General features: G+C 46.8%; 1 protein-coding gene across 2 annotated transcripts in view; it reads left to right on the top strand.

Annotated features, from left to right (window-relative positions):
* Positions 1 to 499: 499 nt before the first annotated feature.
* GPATCH2L (G-patch domain containing 2 like) overlaps positions 500 to 18,897 on the top strand; it is a 51,578-nt gene continuing 33,180 nt past the window's right edge. For both annotated transcript variants that reach the window (XM_056133625.1, XM_056133626.1), the window contains exons 1-3: positions 500 to 516; positions 2,942 to 3,613; positions 18,167 to 18,231. In XM_056133625.1, coding sequence (XP_055989600.1) covers positions 2,952 to 3,613; positions 18,167 to 18,231 — 727 coding nt within the window. In that variant the 5' untranslated portion in view covers positions 500 to 516; positions 2,942 to 2,951. The remainder of the gene's footprint in view (positions 517 to 2,941; positions 3,614 to 18,166; positions 18,232 to 18,897) is intronic.

The raw sequence follows: 18,897 nt of genomic DNA, 5'->3' as shown, positions 1-18,897 counted from the left end.
CATCAATATTCATATCATCTATTTATACAACAATGTGCACTCACAATGTGCATTTCTTTGACACTCCAAATTCTACTTGGGGTACAGCTCAAGACTCTACAAATCTCCTAAAGCTTTGTCCCAGCCGTGAAAACTCCTCTCTAACCTCACACGCCCCACTCCCCGAAAGCAGCGAGCACCAGCAAGGACACTGCCCCGCTGCCCGCGCCCCGCGGAGCGTCGGCCCCGCCCTCCGCAGGCCCTTCCATCCCTCCCCCGAAACCGCTTCCGCTCTCCCCGCGGCCCCGCCCACCACCGGGCGGAAGTAGGCGGGGCCGCGGGGCGGAAGCGCCGGGTCTGCACCGGCCACTCGGGCTCCGGCCTCTGGCTCTGCCGGCCCCGCCCACCCCACCAAGCCCCGCCCCTCCGGCCCAAGCCGGAAGTGAGGTCAGAGAGGGAAACCCCGGCGGGGAGACTCGGCCCCGAGACGGCGGCGGTGGCGGTGGCGGCGGCGGGAGGCGGCTGCTGCTGCAGCTGGTGAGAGGGGGGCGAGGGGGCGCTCGGGGTCGGGGTCCCCGGCGCCAGTCGGCCGGGAGCGGGGCTGCGGGCGGCGGCGCGGCGGCCGGGCGCGCCTTGGGGCGGCGGCGGGGCGCGGGCTGCGGGGCCTGGCCTTTGCGGGCCCGGGGAGGCCGGCGTGGGGTCCCCTCCGCGCTCCTCTGGCTGGGGGTGGTCGCGGCCTGTGTTCCCCGAGGGGGCAGTCCGGTCCTCAGGGCGGGCCCCTCCAGCGGTGTCCACCCCGGACGGGTGCCCCCACCCCCTCCACCCGGGCCGTCTCCCGCCGCGCCCCCTCCCTGCGACCCCGCCCTCCTTGGACCCCAAGCGCTGGCCTGGGCTCGGGGCTTGGTCACGGGGTGCCCCCGGGACCCCCCGTGTCTCTCCCCGGATGGCGGGTGTGGAGGCCCGAGGGGTGTGTGCACCGCGCCCCGGGGCCGGCTGGCGCGTCCCCCCGCGGCTTGGGCAGCGTGTTTGCAGACGCCCGGCGTTAGGTGTCAGGGGAACCGCGTGCAACGTGGCCCGGACCCCTGGTGTCAGGGTCCAGAGACCTCCCGTGGCCTCCAATGAGGGGGATTTGTTTTTTTATTTTTATTTATTTTTTTCTGCTTTTTGGGTCACACCTAGTGATGCTCAGAGGTAAACACTCCTAGCTCTGCTTTCAGCAATGACTCCTGGCGGGGCTCGGGGGACCCTATGGGGTGCCGGAATCGAACCCGAATCTGCTGCAAGTATACCTACTGCTCCCGTTCCCCCTAAAATGTGATTTTTTATGTCGTGCGGCTTCTCACGCCCTGAAGAGTTGGATGGGGTTGACCGTGGTGCCCGAGTGAGGTGGCCCCACATGGGCCTCCGAATGGGTGGCAGTCTCCTTGCCTGTGATTTTCTTGGCAGGAGGACAGACAGCAGGGGATGTCCGTGTGGATTGAGCAAGCCCTGGGCCGGATGATGGGGATGGCACGCTCCAAAGTTGGGCCCCACAGTGGCGCCACACCATTTCTAAGCCCTAATTATGGCCTTGACACATACGCCAGAACCAGGTGTAACTTGGTGGGGGGGGGAGCAAGTGCTAATTTAATATGCACTTAATGAGGTGGTGTGCAGATTCTACTAGACAGTTCCTTACGCGGGTCCTTTGGAAGGGTTGTGCCCGGAGAGGCCCCCGGAAGTAAGGGGGACTTGAGGGGAGTGAATGGGAAATTGGAAATTTTGGGAGCACACTCAGCCAGGTATCCTCAATCCCTTTCATTTCAGTTTTAGTTATAGTGTGTGTGTGTGTGTGTGTGTGTGTGTGTGTGTGTGTCAGAGACAGATAGAGACAGAGAACACTTAACTAGGATGACCACTTAATCTTTTGAAGCATGAGGAGAAGAGCCTACATTTTGCTAATTATTAAAAAAAAAAAAGACAAAACATATATATGCACTTTAGGGCTCTTTATTCTCCAGCTGGTGGTTGGCTTTGAACTTTCTCCTCTCTCTTTCTAGACTCCCAGGCCCTGCACTTGTTTCTTGGTTCACCGTGCAGGCAAATTCCCGGTCCACCGCACAGGTGGCATGACAGTGGGTTGTCTTCTGTTCCTTGCCACAAGAATTCTTAACCTGTGACCCCAGATCACAGAACAGTCCTTTGCCCTTTTTTTTTTGAAGCTGTGTGTGTTTCCTTTGGAACCATCAGGTCATGTACTGGCAATTTTCTTTGGGGAGAAGAGGAAATGGAAATAATCTATACCTCAGGCCTCCTCTTTTTGTTTGTTTTATTGCTAGTATCCCAGTTGTCTGGTGAGCATTTGTGTTTTTGTGTCTTAAGAACTTGCTGACTTCTGGGGCTGGAGAGATAGCACAGTGGGTAGGGCATTTGCCTTGCACGCGGCCGACCTGGGTTCGATTCCCAGCATCCCATATGGTCCCCTGAGTACTGCCAGGAGTAACTCCTGAGTGCAGAGCCAGGAGTAACCCCTGAACATCGCCAGGTGTGACCCCAAAAAGCAAAAAAAAAAAACAAAAAAACTTGCTGACTTCAGGCACTTAACACGGCCAAACACCTGTTTTTTTGCTTTGTTTTGTTTTCTTTTTTGGGCCGCGTCCGGCCATGCTCAGGGCTTACTCCTGGCTCTGCACTCAGGAATGACTCCTGGTGGTGCTTGGGGGACCATTTGGGATGCTGGGATTGAACCTGGGTCTGCCACATGCCAGGCAGCACCCTACCTGCTATACTATCGTTCCATCCTTAAACATTTATTTTTAATGGCTTTAAGGGGACCGTGGAAGGAACAGAGCTTAGGTGTAGCCAGACAGGAGGTGCTGCCTTTTCTGTAGACTGTGGTGCCAGATCTTTCTCGGAACATTATTTGACGGCGGCGGTCCTATTGACATTTACTTTTCCTTCTTGTGACTTTCCCTTTTGGCAGATGTGGCCTCATGGATGAGCTGGTACATGACTTAGCCTCAGCGTTGGAGCAGACGTCCGAGCAGAATAAGCTTGGCGAGCTGTGGGAAGAGATGGCCCTGAGCCCGCGGCAGCAGAGGCGGCAGCTTCGCAAGCGGAGAGGCCGCAAGCGCCGGTCGGACCTCACCCACCTGGCCGAGCACACCTGCTGGTACAGCGAGGCCTCGGAGTCCAGTCTGGATGAAGCCATCAGAGACTGCCGGGAGGTGGCCCCCCTCACCAATTTTAGCGACTCGGATGACACCATGGTGGCCAAAAGGCACCCCGCTCTCAACGCCATTGTCAGGAGTAAGCAGCATTCTTGGCACGAGTCTGACTCCTTTACTGAAAATGCCCCGTGTCGGCCGCTGCGCCGGCGCCGGAAGGTGAAGCGAGTGACCTCCGAGGTGGCCGCCAGCCTCCAGCAGAAGCTCAAAGTGTCCGACTGGAGCTACGAGAGAGGCTGCAGGTTCAAGTCCGCAAAGAAGCAGCGCCTGTCGCGCTGGAAGGAGAACACTCCCTGGGCCTCGTCAGGCCATGGCTTGTGCGAGTCAGCAGAAAACAGGACTTTCCTAAGCAAAACGGGAAGGAAGGAAAGGATGGAGTGTGAAGCCGACGAACAGAAGCAGGGCTCCGATGAGAACATGTCCGAATGGTGAGATCTCCCTTACGGAAGCGAAGAGTTGTGTTTTCTGTTGTTGTTGTTTTTTGGTGGCTGTACCCAAAGTACAAATGCAGGCTCGATGAGGGCGGCTTTCTGACTCAGGCCTTGGAGATCTCCTTTATCCAAATCTTGGTGATCTTGACCCTTTTCAGTACTTCCTGCTTCCCTTTCCCTACGTCAGCAAGACTGTGTAATAGAAAGCCATTTGTTTTTAAACATGGCTTTAAAATCTCAAGTGCGTAGCCAAGATTGTTAGGTAAAAAACCAAGTCGTGCTATTTAGGCCTTGTAGTTTATATACATGGGTACTGTTCTTTAGAACCAGCATCTCACTTAGTCTAAGGATGTGTGTGTGTTGGTGCCACGCATGTATGGAGTTTGTAAATGTTTATGGTAAGTTGCTTTTCTTGGTGTGCCTAGGTGTGTGTGTGTGTGTGTGTGTGTGTGTATGTATGTATGTGTAAATGTTCCTGGTAAGTTGCCTTTGCCCATTCAGAATCATAACTTTAAATCCTTCTGGGTTGTAACTCTGTTCTCTGCTGCTTAGACTGTGACTGTATTGAGTTTATTTATTTATTTTTATGACTGACATTCTCACACGGTAAGTTTCAGAATAAACAGCAGTGAAACCCATAAAGCCAAAATGTGGTCAAGTGAGAAAAATTGGTCTCTAATCGGTGCATTTCAGAATGTCAGTAGTTTTTGTTTGTTTATTTGTAAGCATAGACACTGCATAGTCCTAGGAGCATTTTTAATTCCCAGCTTGATACTTCGAACATTAATTCTGTGATACCTGTTTCTCACTGAGGATGCGATTGGCATTCTGGATGGTGCAGTTCTTTGTGGTGAGGGACTGTCCACCGCCTGGTAGGATCTTCAGCATCTACTCTGTTCCCCTCCCAATTTCTTGATGACAAATCAGACTCCTTTATGGGTGCCCACTCCGAGTTGAAAACATTGTGTTCTACCGCTGTTACTGTTTGCGTCTATTAAGCACTAATAGGGTGTGATCTTGATGCCACTGTTGGCAGGTACCACTCTTTGGTATTTTACAGGAGAGGAAGCAGGGTTGAGCACTTTTAAATCATCAGCCCAAGGTCACTCGGTGGCAAAACCTGGATTCAGACCTCACTCCAGTGCTCTGTCCCTTCCTACTTTACTACCCTGAGAATTCACCTTTCCTGTGCCTTTCCTGTCTCATAACTTCTCTGATGTAGAACAGATGACCTTTCTTAGGACTCTGTTTTTTCTGAAGTTTGTCTGAAAAACAGAGGCATAAATCTTAGAAACTGAGATGAGATGTTAGGCACTGGAAAAGCTGTTTAGGTCTGGATGCTTAAACCTTTAGGGATGGTTTTTATTCCAGTTTTTACATTTTTCTGCACTAACTTTACATTTGCCAGTTTGTACAACTAGATAGACTCATAATTCCTCATTTTCTTATGTATATTCTAAGGCCTTCTTACCGAATTTATATATGTATTATTTGGAATTACATTTTTCCCCCCTCATCACACTTACTAAACCAACCTAACATTATTTTATAGCCACTCACAATATTTAATAGTGACCTTATATACCAAATAATACTTTTCTTTTGGTTTGATTTTCTTTGGCACTGCCCAGGATTTCATCCTGACTATTTGTTCAGGGATCATTGCTGGTGGGGCTCAGAGGTGCTTGGTGGGGTGGGAGGGGAGAAGGCAGGGACCATATGTGGTTGTCAGAGATCGAACATGGGCCAGCTGTGTGCAAGACAAGTGCCTTACCCATTGTTCTCTCTCTCTCTCTGGCCCTCAGAGTATCTCTTTTCTTTTTTCTTTCTTTCTTTTTTTTTTTTTTTGAGGGAGCAGGGTACACCTGGCAGTTCTTAGGGCTTACTCTTGACTCTGAGCTCAGGGATCATTCCTGGTAGGGCTTTGGGAGCCATATAGGGTGTTGGGGATCAAACCTAGGTCATTCGCATGCAAGGTAACCACCTTATACTCCTTCCTCCTACTCCCCCTCCCCTTTTTTTTGTTTTTGGGTCACACCCAGCAATGCTCAGGGGTTACTCCTGCCTGTGCACTCAGAAATCAATCCTGGCAGGCTCGGAGCCCATAGAGGATCACCAAATAGAATGCTGGGAATTGAACCCATGTCGGCCATGTGCAAGGCAGGTGCCCTATCCGCTGTACCATCTCTCCCACCTCAGCCTTTTCTTCCATGAGTGAATTGGTTTGGCGGTGGTCTGAAGTTGCTGTCAGGAGCCTTCCAAAGGTGATGTATGAGAGACCAGTCTCCCAGGAAAGGAAATATTCCCTTCTCCTGAAAGGCAGGTGACAGAGATAGAGTACTAAACCGTCCCCCTCCACCAACCCAGGCTGACCTTTTCTGACCTCGTGGTGCCTCTTATTTTCTTATTTTCATAGAAAATCAATATCCCTTCTGACACAGACAATAGCTCAGAAGCAAGAATAAATGGGAGAGCGCCAAGATTTCTGTCCATCACCTCTCACTGTAACTCCCCAAACTCTTTAATTAAGAGCATGCTTTGCTCCAGGTGTTTGTGACAGTGAAATTGCTAAATGAGGACCATTTTAACCAAAGATTGGGTGATCAATAACACTCTCTAGCAGCAGCTTGTTGGATCAATAGCGTTCATTATTTCATGGTTAAGGTAAGTAGCCTCCTTTGCAAGTGGAGGTCATTAATCAGGGGTTACTGGAGCTGTGGAGAAAGAGTCAGGTGTGGTAGATGGAGAATGTTCTGTTGTCTGCCCTGTAAATAGGAAGGCTGACCCAGAGTATTTTTGCCATTGTTGCCAGTGGTGGCATTGCGCTGGTGAGTATTGATGCTACGGTGGTGTATTAATTCACATCGTTTAAGCTCAACAAGCCTATTCTTAGGAGCAGCTGAAAGGAAACCTTGGGAAGTAGATTTGAATAAGCTTGGTAAGTGCTTCTGGAAAGAAATGTTAATAAACTTACATGCGTGGCGACAGGAAGGAACTTAACTCATAGAAAGTAGACTCACGTAATACCTCATTATAAAATATAACGGTCTAAAAATTAGAGCTATTTCAAAATTGTCTCTAGACCACTGGACGAATCCAAGCACGTGGGCTTGGTGATCACTTACTGAGTTATTCTAGAGTTAGGAGGTTGAACTGAGTGACCCCAGAGCTCCTTGCAATCTTAGTTCATCTTAGGCACCACTCTCATTTTGTTCTAACATTTTGTTTTAAAAGGCATCTGGTAAGTTATAAGACATTACGAACTCTCGACTCCAGAAACCAGGAGTTAGTGACCTGTCACCAGGGTTTCTGGAGGCTGGAGGCACTGGGAAGGTAGCGCGCAAGGCCTTCGGTCTCCTGCCCTGCCTTGCCCTGGACAATCTGATTTGCTTCTTTCTCAGCAGTCGGCGCCTGCTTTGATCAGCAAGTTGGGCAGCTGCAGTTTGGTCACCCCTTGCTTTCCCGTCAGTGTCTTTCATTTTCAGTTTGAAAGCTATAACTTTCAGAGTACACTCAAGTAGAAAAGTGTGTGTGTGTGTGTGTGCGCATGCATGCGTGTGTGTGTGCGTGCGTGTGTGTGTGTGTTTGGGAGCAGTAGGCAGTCACAGGGTATTGGGTCTTAGAAATTGCAGCCTCCAGAAGTAAAGTTTACCAAGGGCAGGACCGGAGAAAGAGCTCTTACTAGTGTATCCTGTGAAGTGGAGTATTTTATGTACCTTTTGTTGCACACTTCTGGATCAGGGTCAGAACCAGTCAGAGTGAGAAGAAAATTCTCTTTTTATTCATACCTACCTTAAAAAAATAAGCCAGTGCGACTTCTGGCCATTCATGAGTCTAAGAGCACATTACCCGCATCCAAAGGAATAAAAGAATGGAAACACGGGTAATTTACATACCATTTCTGTGAGAAATAACAAGTTCCAGGTAAACTGTTTCTTAGCCTGAGGCCTCAAACAGGTCTAAGCCTGAGGGAAAGTGAACGAGCTCATAAAAGCTCACAAGGACATGTTTTTGAAAATGCTGGTCACAGGAACCTGAAGAACCTTGTAGAAAATCTCCACTGGGGTGTAAGAACATCCACTGGGATAAAAATAATCATTTTGAAACAGAGCAAGTGCCAGGACTGAAAGATGACCGTGTGAACACCGGGCAGTAAGGGAAACACTTCAGGGGGAAATGTGAACTGTAACTGCAGAGGTTTTTACTTTTTTTGGTTTGTTTTGGGGCCATACCCAGTGATTCTCATGGCTCACTCCTTACTGTGCTCAGGGTTCTCTCCTAACGGGGCTCAGGTGTCTGGTGCTTGGGGCAAGGACCTTACCTCCTGTACGGTCTTTCTGACACCTGTAATTGCAGGGTTAAGTCCAAAGGGTTCTACAGAATATCCGAGTTAATGCTGTGGAATCATCAGAAGGCATTGGGAAGGCATTCCAGAATGCAGAGGGAGGAGTTAGAAGAGAAGATAATATATGTGGGAGACAGAACTGAGACCCAGGATGAAGGATGGGAGGGAAGAAACAGAAGCGTTGGATAAGGATGACTTTAAAAACTGTGCCTGAGGTAGAACAGATGCCTGGTGTTTTGTGAGGTCTGAGTTTCATCTCTGGCACCAGCTGGCCTCCTGGCACCGTCAGGTGTAGCCCTTTTGGCCCCCCACCATTGCCTGGCCTGAGCATTGTGGGGAGGTTCCTCACCATTGCTAGGTGTGGTCCCATGTCACTAAAGAAGAAAAAAGTTGCAGAGTTTTAAAACAATGATAAACTCTTAACATTTAAGGAGTGAAAGTATAAACATGAAGAGCCATCTCCACCTAAACTGATTCTGGCCATTGTTTTTGCATCCTGCTACTGTGGTGGGTAAAACAGTTATAAAGAGAAATCTTGAAGGGTAGGAAGATGAGGTCTTTTTTTTTTTTTCTTCCTCTTTTGGGTCACACCCAGCGATGCACAGAGGTTACTCCTGGCTCATGCACTCAGGAATTACTCCTGATGGTGCTCGGGGGACCCATAGGGGAAGCTGGGAGTCGAATCTGGCTTGGCCGTGTGCAAGGCAAATGCCCTACCCACTGTGCTATCACTCCAGCCCCAAGAGAAGGGTTTTGAGGGGGAAATTGCTCTCCCACAACCTCCCTTGAATTTTAGGTAGATTTCATCCGGGAAGGAGACTGAATGACCTTCTTAGCAGATAGTCAGATCTCAGAGGATCAGCTCTCTGAAAGACATTACATCAAAGGAGGAATCACTGTTAGCTCTGAGAAGATGTAAGTCTTAAAAGAATGGCTGGACTTCTCACATGCGGCTTCGTGAAACTTTTTCCAGCCGTGACTCCCTTTTTCATAGGTGAAAAATTCTACATAGGTGTGCACTGGCCAGAAACAGTGGCCAGGTTCCTCATGTGGTTGATTTTGAACTAATGTTTGGTCTCTGACTGTTGCTGATTTTTTTTTCATTGGGAGAAGGTGAACATGCAGATAGGTGGCCCCATATGGGTTTTTGACCCATAGAAGAAACGAGGCTCTAATCTAGAGCTCCAGTTCAGTGAGATAACCAAGGAAGTGCGCCCTCATGAGAGTTGCTGGCAGTGGCCACGAGTCTGACCATTGGTTGGCTGCTGCCTCCATTCCTTGTGCTCTGTTTAAAAGGGGAACTGTACATTCTTATTGTTTATTATTGCCTTCAACCTGATTTGTCTATAAAAATGTCTCCTTTGGTTATGTTCCAGTTTCTTTTTCTCTTTTTTCCTCCTTTGTGTGTGAGTGTGTGTGTTACACTCGGTAATGGTCAGGGGTTACTCCTGACTCTGTACTCAGAAATTAGTCCTAGCAGTGTTCAGGGGACCATATGGGATGCTGGGACAAGTGACTTACCCACTGTACTATCTCTCTGGCCCCCTTATATTTCAATTTCTTTTCCTATTTTTGGGCCACATCAAGCAGTGCCCAAGGCTTCCTACTGCTGGCTCTGCACTCAGGCAGAGCTTGGGGGACCATAAGGGGTCCTGGGGATAGAACCTGAGGTTTGCTGCATGCAAGTCAAACACCCTGCCTGCCATATTATTGCTTTGACCCATCAGTTCCTTATTTTTATCTTCTTAATAGGGTAAAGCATTTTTAATTTTTATTGTTTTTTTTAATGGAATCACTTTGAATTACAAAGTTACAAAGTTATTCTTTTTTTTTTTTTTTTTTTTTTGCTTTTTGGGTTACACCCGGCGATGCACAGGAATTACTCCTGGCGATGCTCGGGGGACCATATGGGATGCTGGGAATCGAACCTGGGGGTCGGCTGCGTGCAAGGCAAACACCCTACCTGCTGTGCTATCGCTCTAGCCCCACAGAGTTAATCTTGATTGGGTTTTAGGTGTACAGCATTCTAACACCAATCACTTTTCCAGTTCACTTCCCTCTGCCAGTGTCCCCAGTTTCCCTCCCACCCACCTCCAGCCTGCCTCTCTGGCAGGCACTTTTTTCTTGCTGCTTTTTTTTCCCGTTCAGGCTCTTTCTGATTCAGAGGTCTGCTCAGGACAGAGATGGGAAAATAGTAAGAGCAGAGTCACGCCTTGGTGCTGTGTTGTCTTTGGACAGTGGATCTACTGGTGACTTTTCGCTTGCTTCTTTTTTGAATTGTGAAAACAACTTAGTTTTTAGAATTTTATTTATTTAATTGAATCACCGTGAGAAACACACTTTCAGAAGTTGTTCACGATTTGGTTTTAGTCACACAATTTTCCAACACTTGTTCTTCACCAGTGTCCATCTCCCACCACCAGTGTCCCCAGTTTCCCTCCCACACCCTCACCCCAGCCTGCCTCTGTGGCAGGCACTTTTCTTCTTTCTCTCTCTCTTGCTCTCTTGATCTCTCTTTCCTTTTGGGCATGATAGTTTGCAGTATAGGTACTGAAAAGTTATCATGTGTGCCTCTTTTCAACACTCAGTTCTTTTCCAGAGAGATCATTTCCAACTATCATTGTCACAGTGATCCCTTCTCTGTTCTAACTGTCCTCTCCGCTCCCACTTGTGGCAAGCTTCCAACCGGGGACCAGTCCTCTGGGCCCTTGTTTCTTTGGGTATTCATCTCATACTGTGTGTTTTATATTCCACAAATGAGAGCAATCATTCTATGTCTGTCCCTCTCCTTCTGACTCATTTCATTCAGCATGGTTTCATTTCATGACCACTTTTCTCTTAACAGCTGTGTACTATTCCACTGTGTAGATGTACCATAGTTTCTTTATCCAGTCATCTGTTCTCGGGTACTCAGGTTGTTTTCAGCTTCTGGCTATTGTGAATAGTGCTGCAGTGGACGTAGAAGTAAGCAAGTTAATCTTTGTCCAGTGCACTCTTCCTAATAAAGATAATTTAAATAAAAAACCTCTCAGGTTTTATATGGTAATGTGATTCATAGCTCTGTTCTACTTGTTTTTTTTTTTATTTTTAAATTTAAATGTAGAGGCCAGAGAGATAGTACGGGGGTAAAGGTGCTTGCCCTGCATGCAGCTGACCTCAGTTTGGTCCCGTTCACCACTTTTTCCACCAGGAAACACGAGGGGTCTTTCCTGAGAAGGACTGAGCATTGTCCAGTGTGTCCTGCCCACCAATGTTTTTTTTAAATATAAAAGACATCTCTATTCAAGCCAGCTGGTTAATAATCATCTGTGGGTAAGAAACCTAAGTGGTAGGCTACTGATTCCAGTTCTTTTTAAATCACTAATTTTTTGTAATTCCTTCCCTGTTGTGGCTCTCTTCCCCTGTTCATGCTCCACTTGACTGCATCTTAAGTCTGATCTTCATGAGACCCTAAAGAGAGTGGGCACTGCTCGCAGTTCCCCCCTTCCAAGCACACAGTCAGGGATATGAGGGTCTTGTGGCCCTGTAGAAGAAAGCGCTACCTTTTGAGGGCCGACTCTGTCACTATGCCTTGGGAACTTTCAGGCTTTGGTCTCAGCGTTATAGAGCTCTTGATTGATGCCAACTTTTAATCATAGATGAGATAAACTCATTTCGTATCTCCTTATTGTAATTGAGGCAAGTATAAACTCCTTTTTCTTTTTTTTAAGATCTCAATTTGCAGACCTCTGAGCTTACAGATAGGAAAGAACTAGCAAGCTGCTCTGTCAGAGGGTGAGCTGTTTTTTTTTTTTTTTGCCCCCTCCTAATTGTGAGAAATCAGAGAACTGTGTCTTGTTGAAACTACAAGAATATGTCTTGTTGAAGTGACTCATTAGGGCTAAAGAGTAGGAAATTACTTGCCAACAAGAATTCACCAAGTTGCAGTATTACCTACTGATGCGGGGGAGGGGGGGATTGCCCTTAAATCTAGTAGCTTTAAATAACAGATACCTGTTGACGTGTAGTTCCTGACTCAGGAACCTGGAAGCAGTTTAGCTGCGTGGTTCTGGTTCAGTCTGCCAGACGCTTGCAGTCAGGATTATTGGCTGTGGCATCCAGCGGAGGTCCAGAGAGGGTGCAAATTGACCTGCCGATGAGGTTTACTACTTTTGCATTTCAGGTACTGAGCTGGTTTTCTTAATTGATTTTTTTTAAATTGTGTGGTTTCTTTTTCTTTTTTCAATCATTGTGAATTACAAAGTTACAGTAATAGCTATAATTCAGTTTCAGGCGTATGCTGTCCAACACCAGTGCCCCGTACCCTCCACTAATGTCCCAGTTTCCCTCGGCATTTTCGCCCTCCCCCATTGTCGTAGTGTTCCCCTTCCCTAACTTATCTCCCCACCCCTGCCCCAATGGCAGTGTTTCCTACTAGAGACCAGTTCTCCTGCTCTTTGTTTCTGTTGCCTTTGGGCAGTTGCTTTTTTTTTTTTTTTTGAGTTTTCTTTATATGAGAGTGTCATTCTGGCCACCACTCACCTGACAAAGGGTGGGTATCCTAGAGACATAAAGAACTTTGTAGAACTCTGCACGAAAACAGCATCCAGCCCTTTCGGAATATGGGGAGAAGAGATGAATAGGAATTTCTTCAGAGAAGAAATACAAATGGGCAAAGATCAAATGGAAAAATGCTTTGTATCAACTGATAATTTTTTGCCAACCAGCATGATCTTCAGAATCAAGTGACTGAGGGCCAGAGAGATGGTACAGGGGCGGAGGCACCGTTCTGCCTGCATCTGGCTCTCATCCCATCCTTGGCACCGTCTGTGGGCTGCCGGCACTACCAGCAGCTAAATCCTGGAACCCAGAGCCAGGAATAAGCCCCGAGTACCTCCAGATGTGACCCAGACTGCCCTCCCACCCCCAAATTAGACAACTCAATATGTATCAAAGCATTGCTTTCTCCTGTAGAATAAAAAATACTGTCTTTAATAAAATGTTGCCTATTTGAAGACAGTATTCATTCCTTCTCAAAAGGGGCAAATAGTTTATTCTCAGCACTTAGAAGAGCAGATCAGATGAGAAAAAAATTGTTTTGTTTGGGTGCCTCAACTGGCAGTACTGAAGGGCTGCTCCTGGCGTGGGGTTGTTCCAGGTGGTGTTGGGAAGCTCTTCTCAGGTCAGGAATGTCACCGAGGACCTCACACCTGCAAGGCAAGTGCTTGACAACTTGAGCACTGCAGCCAAGTTGGTACCAAGTTCACGGTTAGCTAGACATGTTTGTCCTGGAATCAATCATTTTAATGGAGAAGAGGTACCGATAGTATTTTAATGGGCTCTGTTCCCGTGTTAATCGACTTCTGGGTGGCAGGCCCAGGCAAGTTATCTGCTCTGCCAAGAGCTTCTGATATGTAGATGCTTGGGTGCGAAGGTTCCATGTCCACATGAGTGATAAAGCTAAACATTAGTCTTGGTGCCTGGGGGATCGAGTGTGAGCTGTTGGCATCCTTCAACTGTTTTGTGTGTCTTCGAAAGTTTTCAGAATAGAATGTTGGGGAGGAAAGTCTTTGGAACTCTAGTTAGGTCAATTTAACACTTGTTATTTCAGTTGTATTTTTAAAATCAGTATCATAGATTAGGTAATACAGTTGGTGGTCCAAAGTTTAGGTCCAAAGTCTAGGTTTTCATTTTATTTGCGTTTTTTTTTTTTAAAGTATAGTTTTCATTGGAAACCTTCACCATAGCTTTCTCATCTTGTAGTCTAATCATTTTTACAAACCATATTGAAATTGCGATTTACACATTTGTTGGATTTACAGCTCATTCTGGCAGTTCCTGGTCTAGGTTGAATAAGACCAGTTTACTGAATCAATGAGTAAAAGTTTGGAGAAATAGTTGGGTGATAGCATTTCTTTACCTCTTGGAGCTGCTTTATTCTCCTAGTTTGGGTTTGAATCTTTTTTAATGCGTTTTTTGCTTCAGAATGTTTCAGAAATATTCTAGGAAGGTTTTTGTTTGCTGTTTACAGAGAGGAATTGTGTGTGAATTCTGAACAGATCCTGAGGCAGAGAGAGGTGATGCAGACCCCCTGCAGTTGGTACCATCTGATTAAAGGACAAGATTTCATTAGATTTCATTTGTCTGTCCCCCGTCCCCCGTTTCCCCCCCCCCCCCCCCACCAGGACAGACGGAGTGTCTCTCTTCTGACTAAGCCTCAGAGGACACCTGTGGAGTGCTTACAAGAAATAGGGAGGACACCTGTAACAGCGAGGAAAGGGGCTGTCCCAGGGAGATGGCTCAGTGGGCTGAAGCCTGTCATTGCAAGCAGGAGCCCTGGGTTTAGAATCTAGGTCTTTAAGAATTTAGGTCTTTAAGTTTAGAATCACCAGGAGGGACCTCGGAGCACCAAGCTTGGTGTGGTTTAAAAAAAAAAAAATAAGAAGAAGAGAAAAAAGAGTAGATGACTCAGGGCTTTTATTTCTTAGTTAGAAAGCGTATATTAAAAAGTTACCAGTGGGGGGCTGGACTGATAGTACAGCAGGGAGAGCTTTTGCCTTGCACACAGCCAACCCGGATTTGATCCCTGGCATCCTATATAGTCCCCCGAACACTGCCAGGAGTAATTCCTGAGTGCAGAGCCAGGAGTAACCCCTGAGCATCTCCGGGTGTGGCCCCCAAACCCACAAATAAATAAATATATTACCAGTGGACTGTGTTAAGGTATACTTGCTTTGTATGCTGCCACCCAAGTTTGATCTCCTGTATCCAGCTCTCCCACCTCTGAGCACCACCAGGACGGATCCCTGAGCACAGAGCCAGGAGTAAGCCCTGAGCAAGACTGGTGTGGCCCCCAAAACCAAAAAGTAAACTAGAAGTTATGAACAAATTTGCAGACTTGGGAATAGGAAACTGTTAGGCACCTGATAACATTTATTTATTTATTTGGGTGGTGGCATGCCCAGCAGTGCTTAGGGTTTATTCCTGGCTCTGCACTCAGGGATCACTCCTGGTGGGCTTGGGGGTCCATATGGGGTGGCGGGGATTGAACCCCGGTTGGCATGCAAGGCAAAGGCCCTGCCTGCTGTGCTATTGCTCTGGCCCCCAGCACCTGACAATGTGAAACTCATTGACCTTTTACTATAGAAAGGTGCTAAAGGTACTAAAACTACTATATGCTAAAAGCGAAATAGCTTATTTTAACATTCTGTTATATTAACATTTAACATTCACTGTCACTGTCCTCCTGTTGTTCATCAATTTTCTCGAGCGGGCCCAGTAATGTCTCCATTGTGAGACTTCGTTGTTACTGTGTTTGGCATATCGAATACGTCACGGGGAGCTTGCCAGGCTTTGCTGTCCGGGCAGATACTCTCGGTAGCTTGCCAGGCTCTCCAAGAGGGGTGGAGGAATCAAACTCGGGTTGGCCATGTTGGCTGAACATTTAACATTAAATATTCTATTAGCTAAATAAACGTTTCATTAGTTGACAATCATTATTAAAATCTAATTGATGTGGTTAAGGTAAGTAAAATTCTCTAAACCAGAAGTGAATAAAAACTTGTAGGACTGAAGAACTTCTATCTAAAATTGGAAGGGGAAATTTGCTTCCACTTTTTTTGTGGAAGGAGGATGGGGGGAGTGTCTCTCAAGCAGTCTTTGGGGATCCTGAGGTCACTTTTGGCCACACTTGATCTGGTGGTGTGTGGGGGCCAGCAGGGCCACATCTGCAGGTACCCGGGGATCATGTAACTGGGGATCACACTCCAGGCTTCACATAAGTGGTGCATTCCAGCCTCTTGGGCTCTTCCCAGCTCCTGCTTCTTCTACTTTATAGCTAGTGCTACATGTTTGCATGTTGTATCATAGCATTTATATGCACACACGCCTTGAAGTTCTTTTAATCTTTGCAGCAAACTGTACTAAGTTTCTTACATAGGATTAGATTTCCACATACAAGTTCTTCTAAGAAATAAGTAGAATTAATAGATACTAATTGGGTGAAGTAATTATTTTCAAATATGGGCACAATGAGTATTCTGTTAGCCATAACTCATAGCTTATTTTCTTGATGAAGAAACTACATTATCTCCCTTGGTCATTGGCTTGAGATCCTGGTGCCATGTCTGTGACATCTTTGCTGTTCTCCATCATTATATATAGGAAACTTATTAACAGACTTAAGCTTTTTCAAGAATAGTGCTTCTGTTGTGACAAAGCTAGAAAATGGTTGGTGACAGGAAGTTTGTGGGATCCAGCAATTCTCTTTAAGCCAGTCCCCTTTATTTAGAACACGAAGAGAAAATGGAATCCATGCAAAAAAGCCTCAGGGAAGCTTTAAATTTTATAGCACCTGGAGGTGCTCAGAGCTGAATGGGAGGAAGGTTGATAGAACTCCTTAAAGGACACAGGCACGGGGGCTTGAAGTAGGAAGAAAGCAGTACTTGGTGGGGGTATTTTCTTGATTTCACTGCGGAGCCCTTTGAAGAGACCAAATTTATCAGAACCCAGCTAGAGAGCATAGTGAGATACTTCTTAACCATGACACCTAAGAATGTCCCCACAGTAAGAGAGAAATAAAAGGAAAGAAACTTTAAAGAGACCAGGTATGTTTTACTGGCTCTTGGATCTGTTTTTTAGAGACAAGTGAGGAAAACAGTGCTCTCTAAGCAATATATGTGTGTATATGCATATATATATTTTAAATTTAGTGTTGGCAGGATACCTGGAAAGGTTGCAAAATACAAAATATTTTCAGATTTTTGATCCAGGAATGTAGCCTGGGATTTTGCCAAGTCTCTTCTCTTATGCAGCTTAGTAAGAATGTTTCTTCCTTGCTTTGGTTTCTTCCAATAAAGCGCGTGAAAAAAAGATTAACGAGCTTGGAAAGAAGCACTCTCAATCAAGGGAATGGCAAGTATTGTAAAGAACAGGGACATTTTCTTAATCCACATGAATCAAATTTGATGAAAATTTGGTGGACGAAAAGCAGCCCCAGAAGAGGCAGAATCAGTTGCTGGCAATAACTCAGAAAATGAAGCTGATTGGGTAGAATTCTGTGGGGGAAAGTTTTATTTCAGTGAGTTCAAATGGAGATTATAGTTGTTTTTTTTTGTTTTGTTTTTATTTTCAACCTTAGTTCCCTTTTTGAAAATGAGTTTTGTTGCTTTCACTTGAAAGGAAAGACATTACATTTAGAAAAGAACACTTGTCATGCTGGCTTTTAAATCTTAGTGAATTTTCTTTTTTTCTTTTTGATTTTTGGGCCACAGCCAGCAATGCTCATGGGTTACTCCAGGCTCTGCAGTCAGGAATCATTCTTGGCTGTGCACCGGGGACGATATGGGATGCTAGGGATCAAACCCAGTGGGCTATGTGTAAGGCAAGCACCTTACCCACTGTACTATCACTCTGGCTGCCATGAATTTTCTTTATTGCTTTGTAAATGGGGCACAAGGAGTGCTCCCTGATGTCTTCAAGTTGGATAGTTTCATTTGAAACTGTCCATTTAGTTGGGACTGTTGTTGATAGCATTTAAAAGTGAAGTAGAGGGACTGGAGCAATAGCATAGCAGGGAGGGCGTTTGCCTTGCACGCGGCCGACCCGGGTTTGATTCCCAGCATCCCATACCCCCCCCCCCCCCCCCCCCCCGAGTCCTGCCAAGAATAATTCCTGAGTGCAGAGCCAGGAGTAACCCCTGTGCGTCACCGGGTATGACCCAAAAAGAAAAAAAAAAAGTGAAGTAGAGGGTGAGTCTGTATATTTGTATTTAATTTACAAGCCAGACTGAGATTACCTTTGTGAGTTTTAATAAATAGCTTTCTAATCCTAAACTCACAGAGACTTCAGATTGTTTATTCTTGGTGCGGAGGGGGGGGGCACACTCAGTGGTGCTTGGAGGTTACTCACTGGGGGGCCCTCTGGGTGCTGCTTGGAGGACCAGTCGTGCCAGGGATTGAATCCGGGCCTCCCATGCTAGCGGGCACTCAGCCTTTGGAGTCATCTCCCCAACTCCAGATATTTCTCAAATTCTTTGAAACAGATGTAGAAAGATAAATGAAAGAGTCATTTTTCTGTTGTTTTTTTTCGGGGGTGGGGTGGGGAGAGGAATCAGCCTTCCCCTGAGACATCCCAGTGAACTTGAAATCCCTGATGGAGCGAGCGTGGGGAAGCTCGGGTTTGTGCTCTGTGATGCTGATGTGTTCCCCTGTGCTCTGTCCTTTCAGTGAGACCAGCAGCGTGTGCAGCAGCAGTGACACGGGGCTCTTTACCAATGACGAAGGACGCCAAGGTAATCTAGTCGGTTGGGTTCTTTGGGGTTCGTGGATCTTGCCTGGCAGGCTTTACTCCTGACTCTGTCTGTGCTCAGGAATGACTTCCAGTGGGAGTGGGGGAGGGATCATGTGCAGTCCTGGGCATTGCACCCAGGTCTGCAGCATGCAGGGCAAGTGCCCTCACCTGCCGTACTATTCCTCTGCCTCCAGGTTAAAGTTTTCAGCTATGTTTGCCCCTGCCTCCAGGTCTTTCTTGGGCTGTTCTCTCTACATGCAATTGCATTCTCAGGAGCATTAGGATGGCCATCTGCCAGGACTCAGTCCAGGTCTGCTTCTGCCCCTCCTGGACATATGTGGGTTAGACCACTAGGTCTTCTTATCCCTTAATTTTCACTTGGTTTTGACCATCAGCAGAACTACTGAAGGAGAGCAGGTGAATGAGAGTGGGTTAGTCAGGTTTTTAGTAGAATACTGTCACTTCCCAACCTCCGAATTTCGGCGGTTGTTTGTAACTTTCATTTCTTGCTGTGTAACTGGGAGTTAGCTGTGATTCAGCTGACTGGGTTTATTATCGTCTGTCTAATTCCGGGATCTGGGCTGAAGGAACAGTGGCTGTATTCAGCATGGACTTGTGATAGTGGAGGATTTGAGTGCCAGGTGACCGCATCAGGAAGATCATGTGT

The sequence above is a fragment of the Sorex fumeus genome, unplaced genomic scaffold (assembly GCF_029834395.1).
Source record: "Sorex fumeus unplaced genomic scaffold, SorFum_2.1 ptg000098l, whole genome shotgun sequence".
Taxonomy (NCBI): Eukaryota; Metazoa; Chordata; class Mammalia; order Eulipotyphla; family Soricidae; genus Sorex; species Sorex fumeus.
Note: the sequence above shows the minus strand (reverse complement) of the source record. Positions and strands in the feature narration are given on the sequence as shown.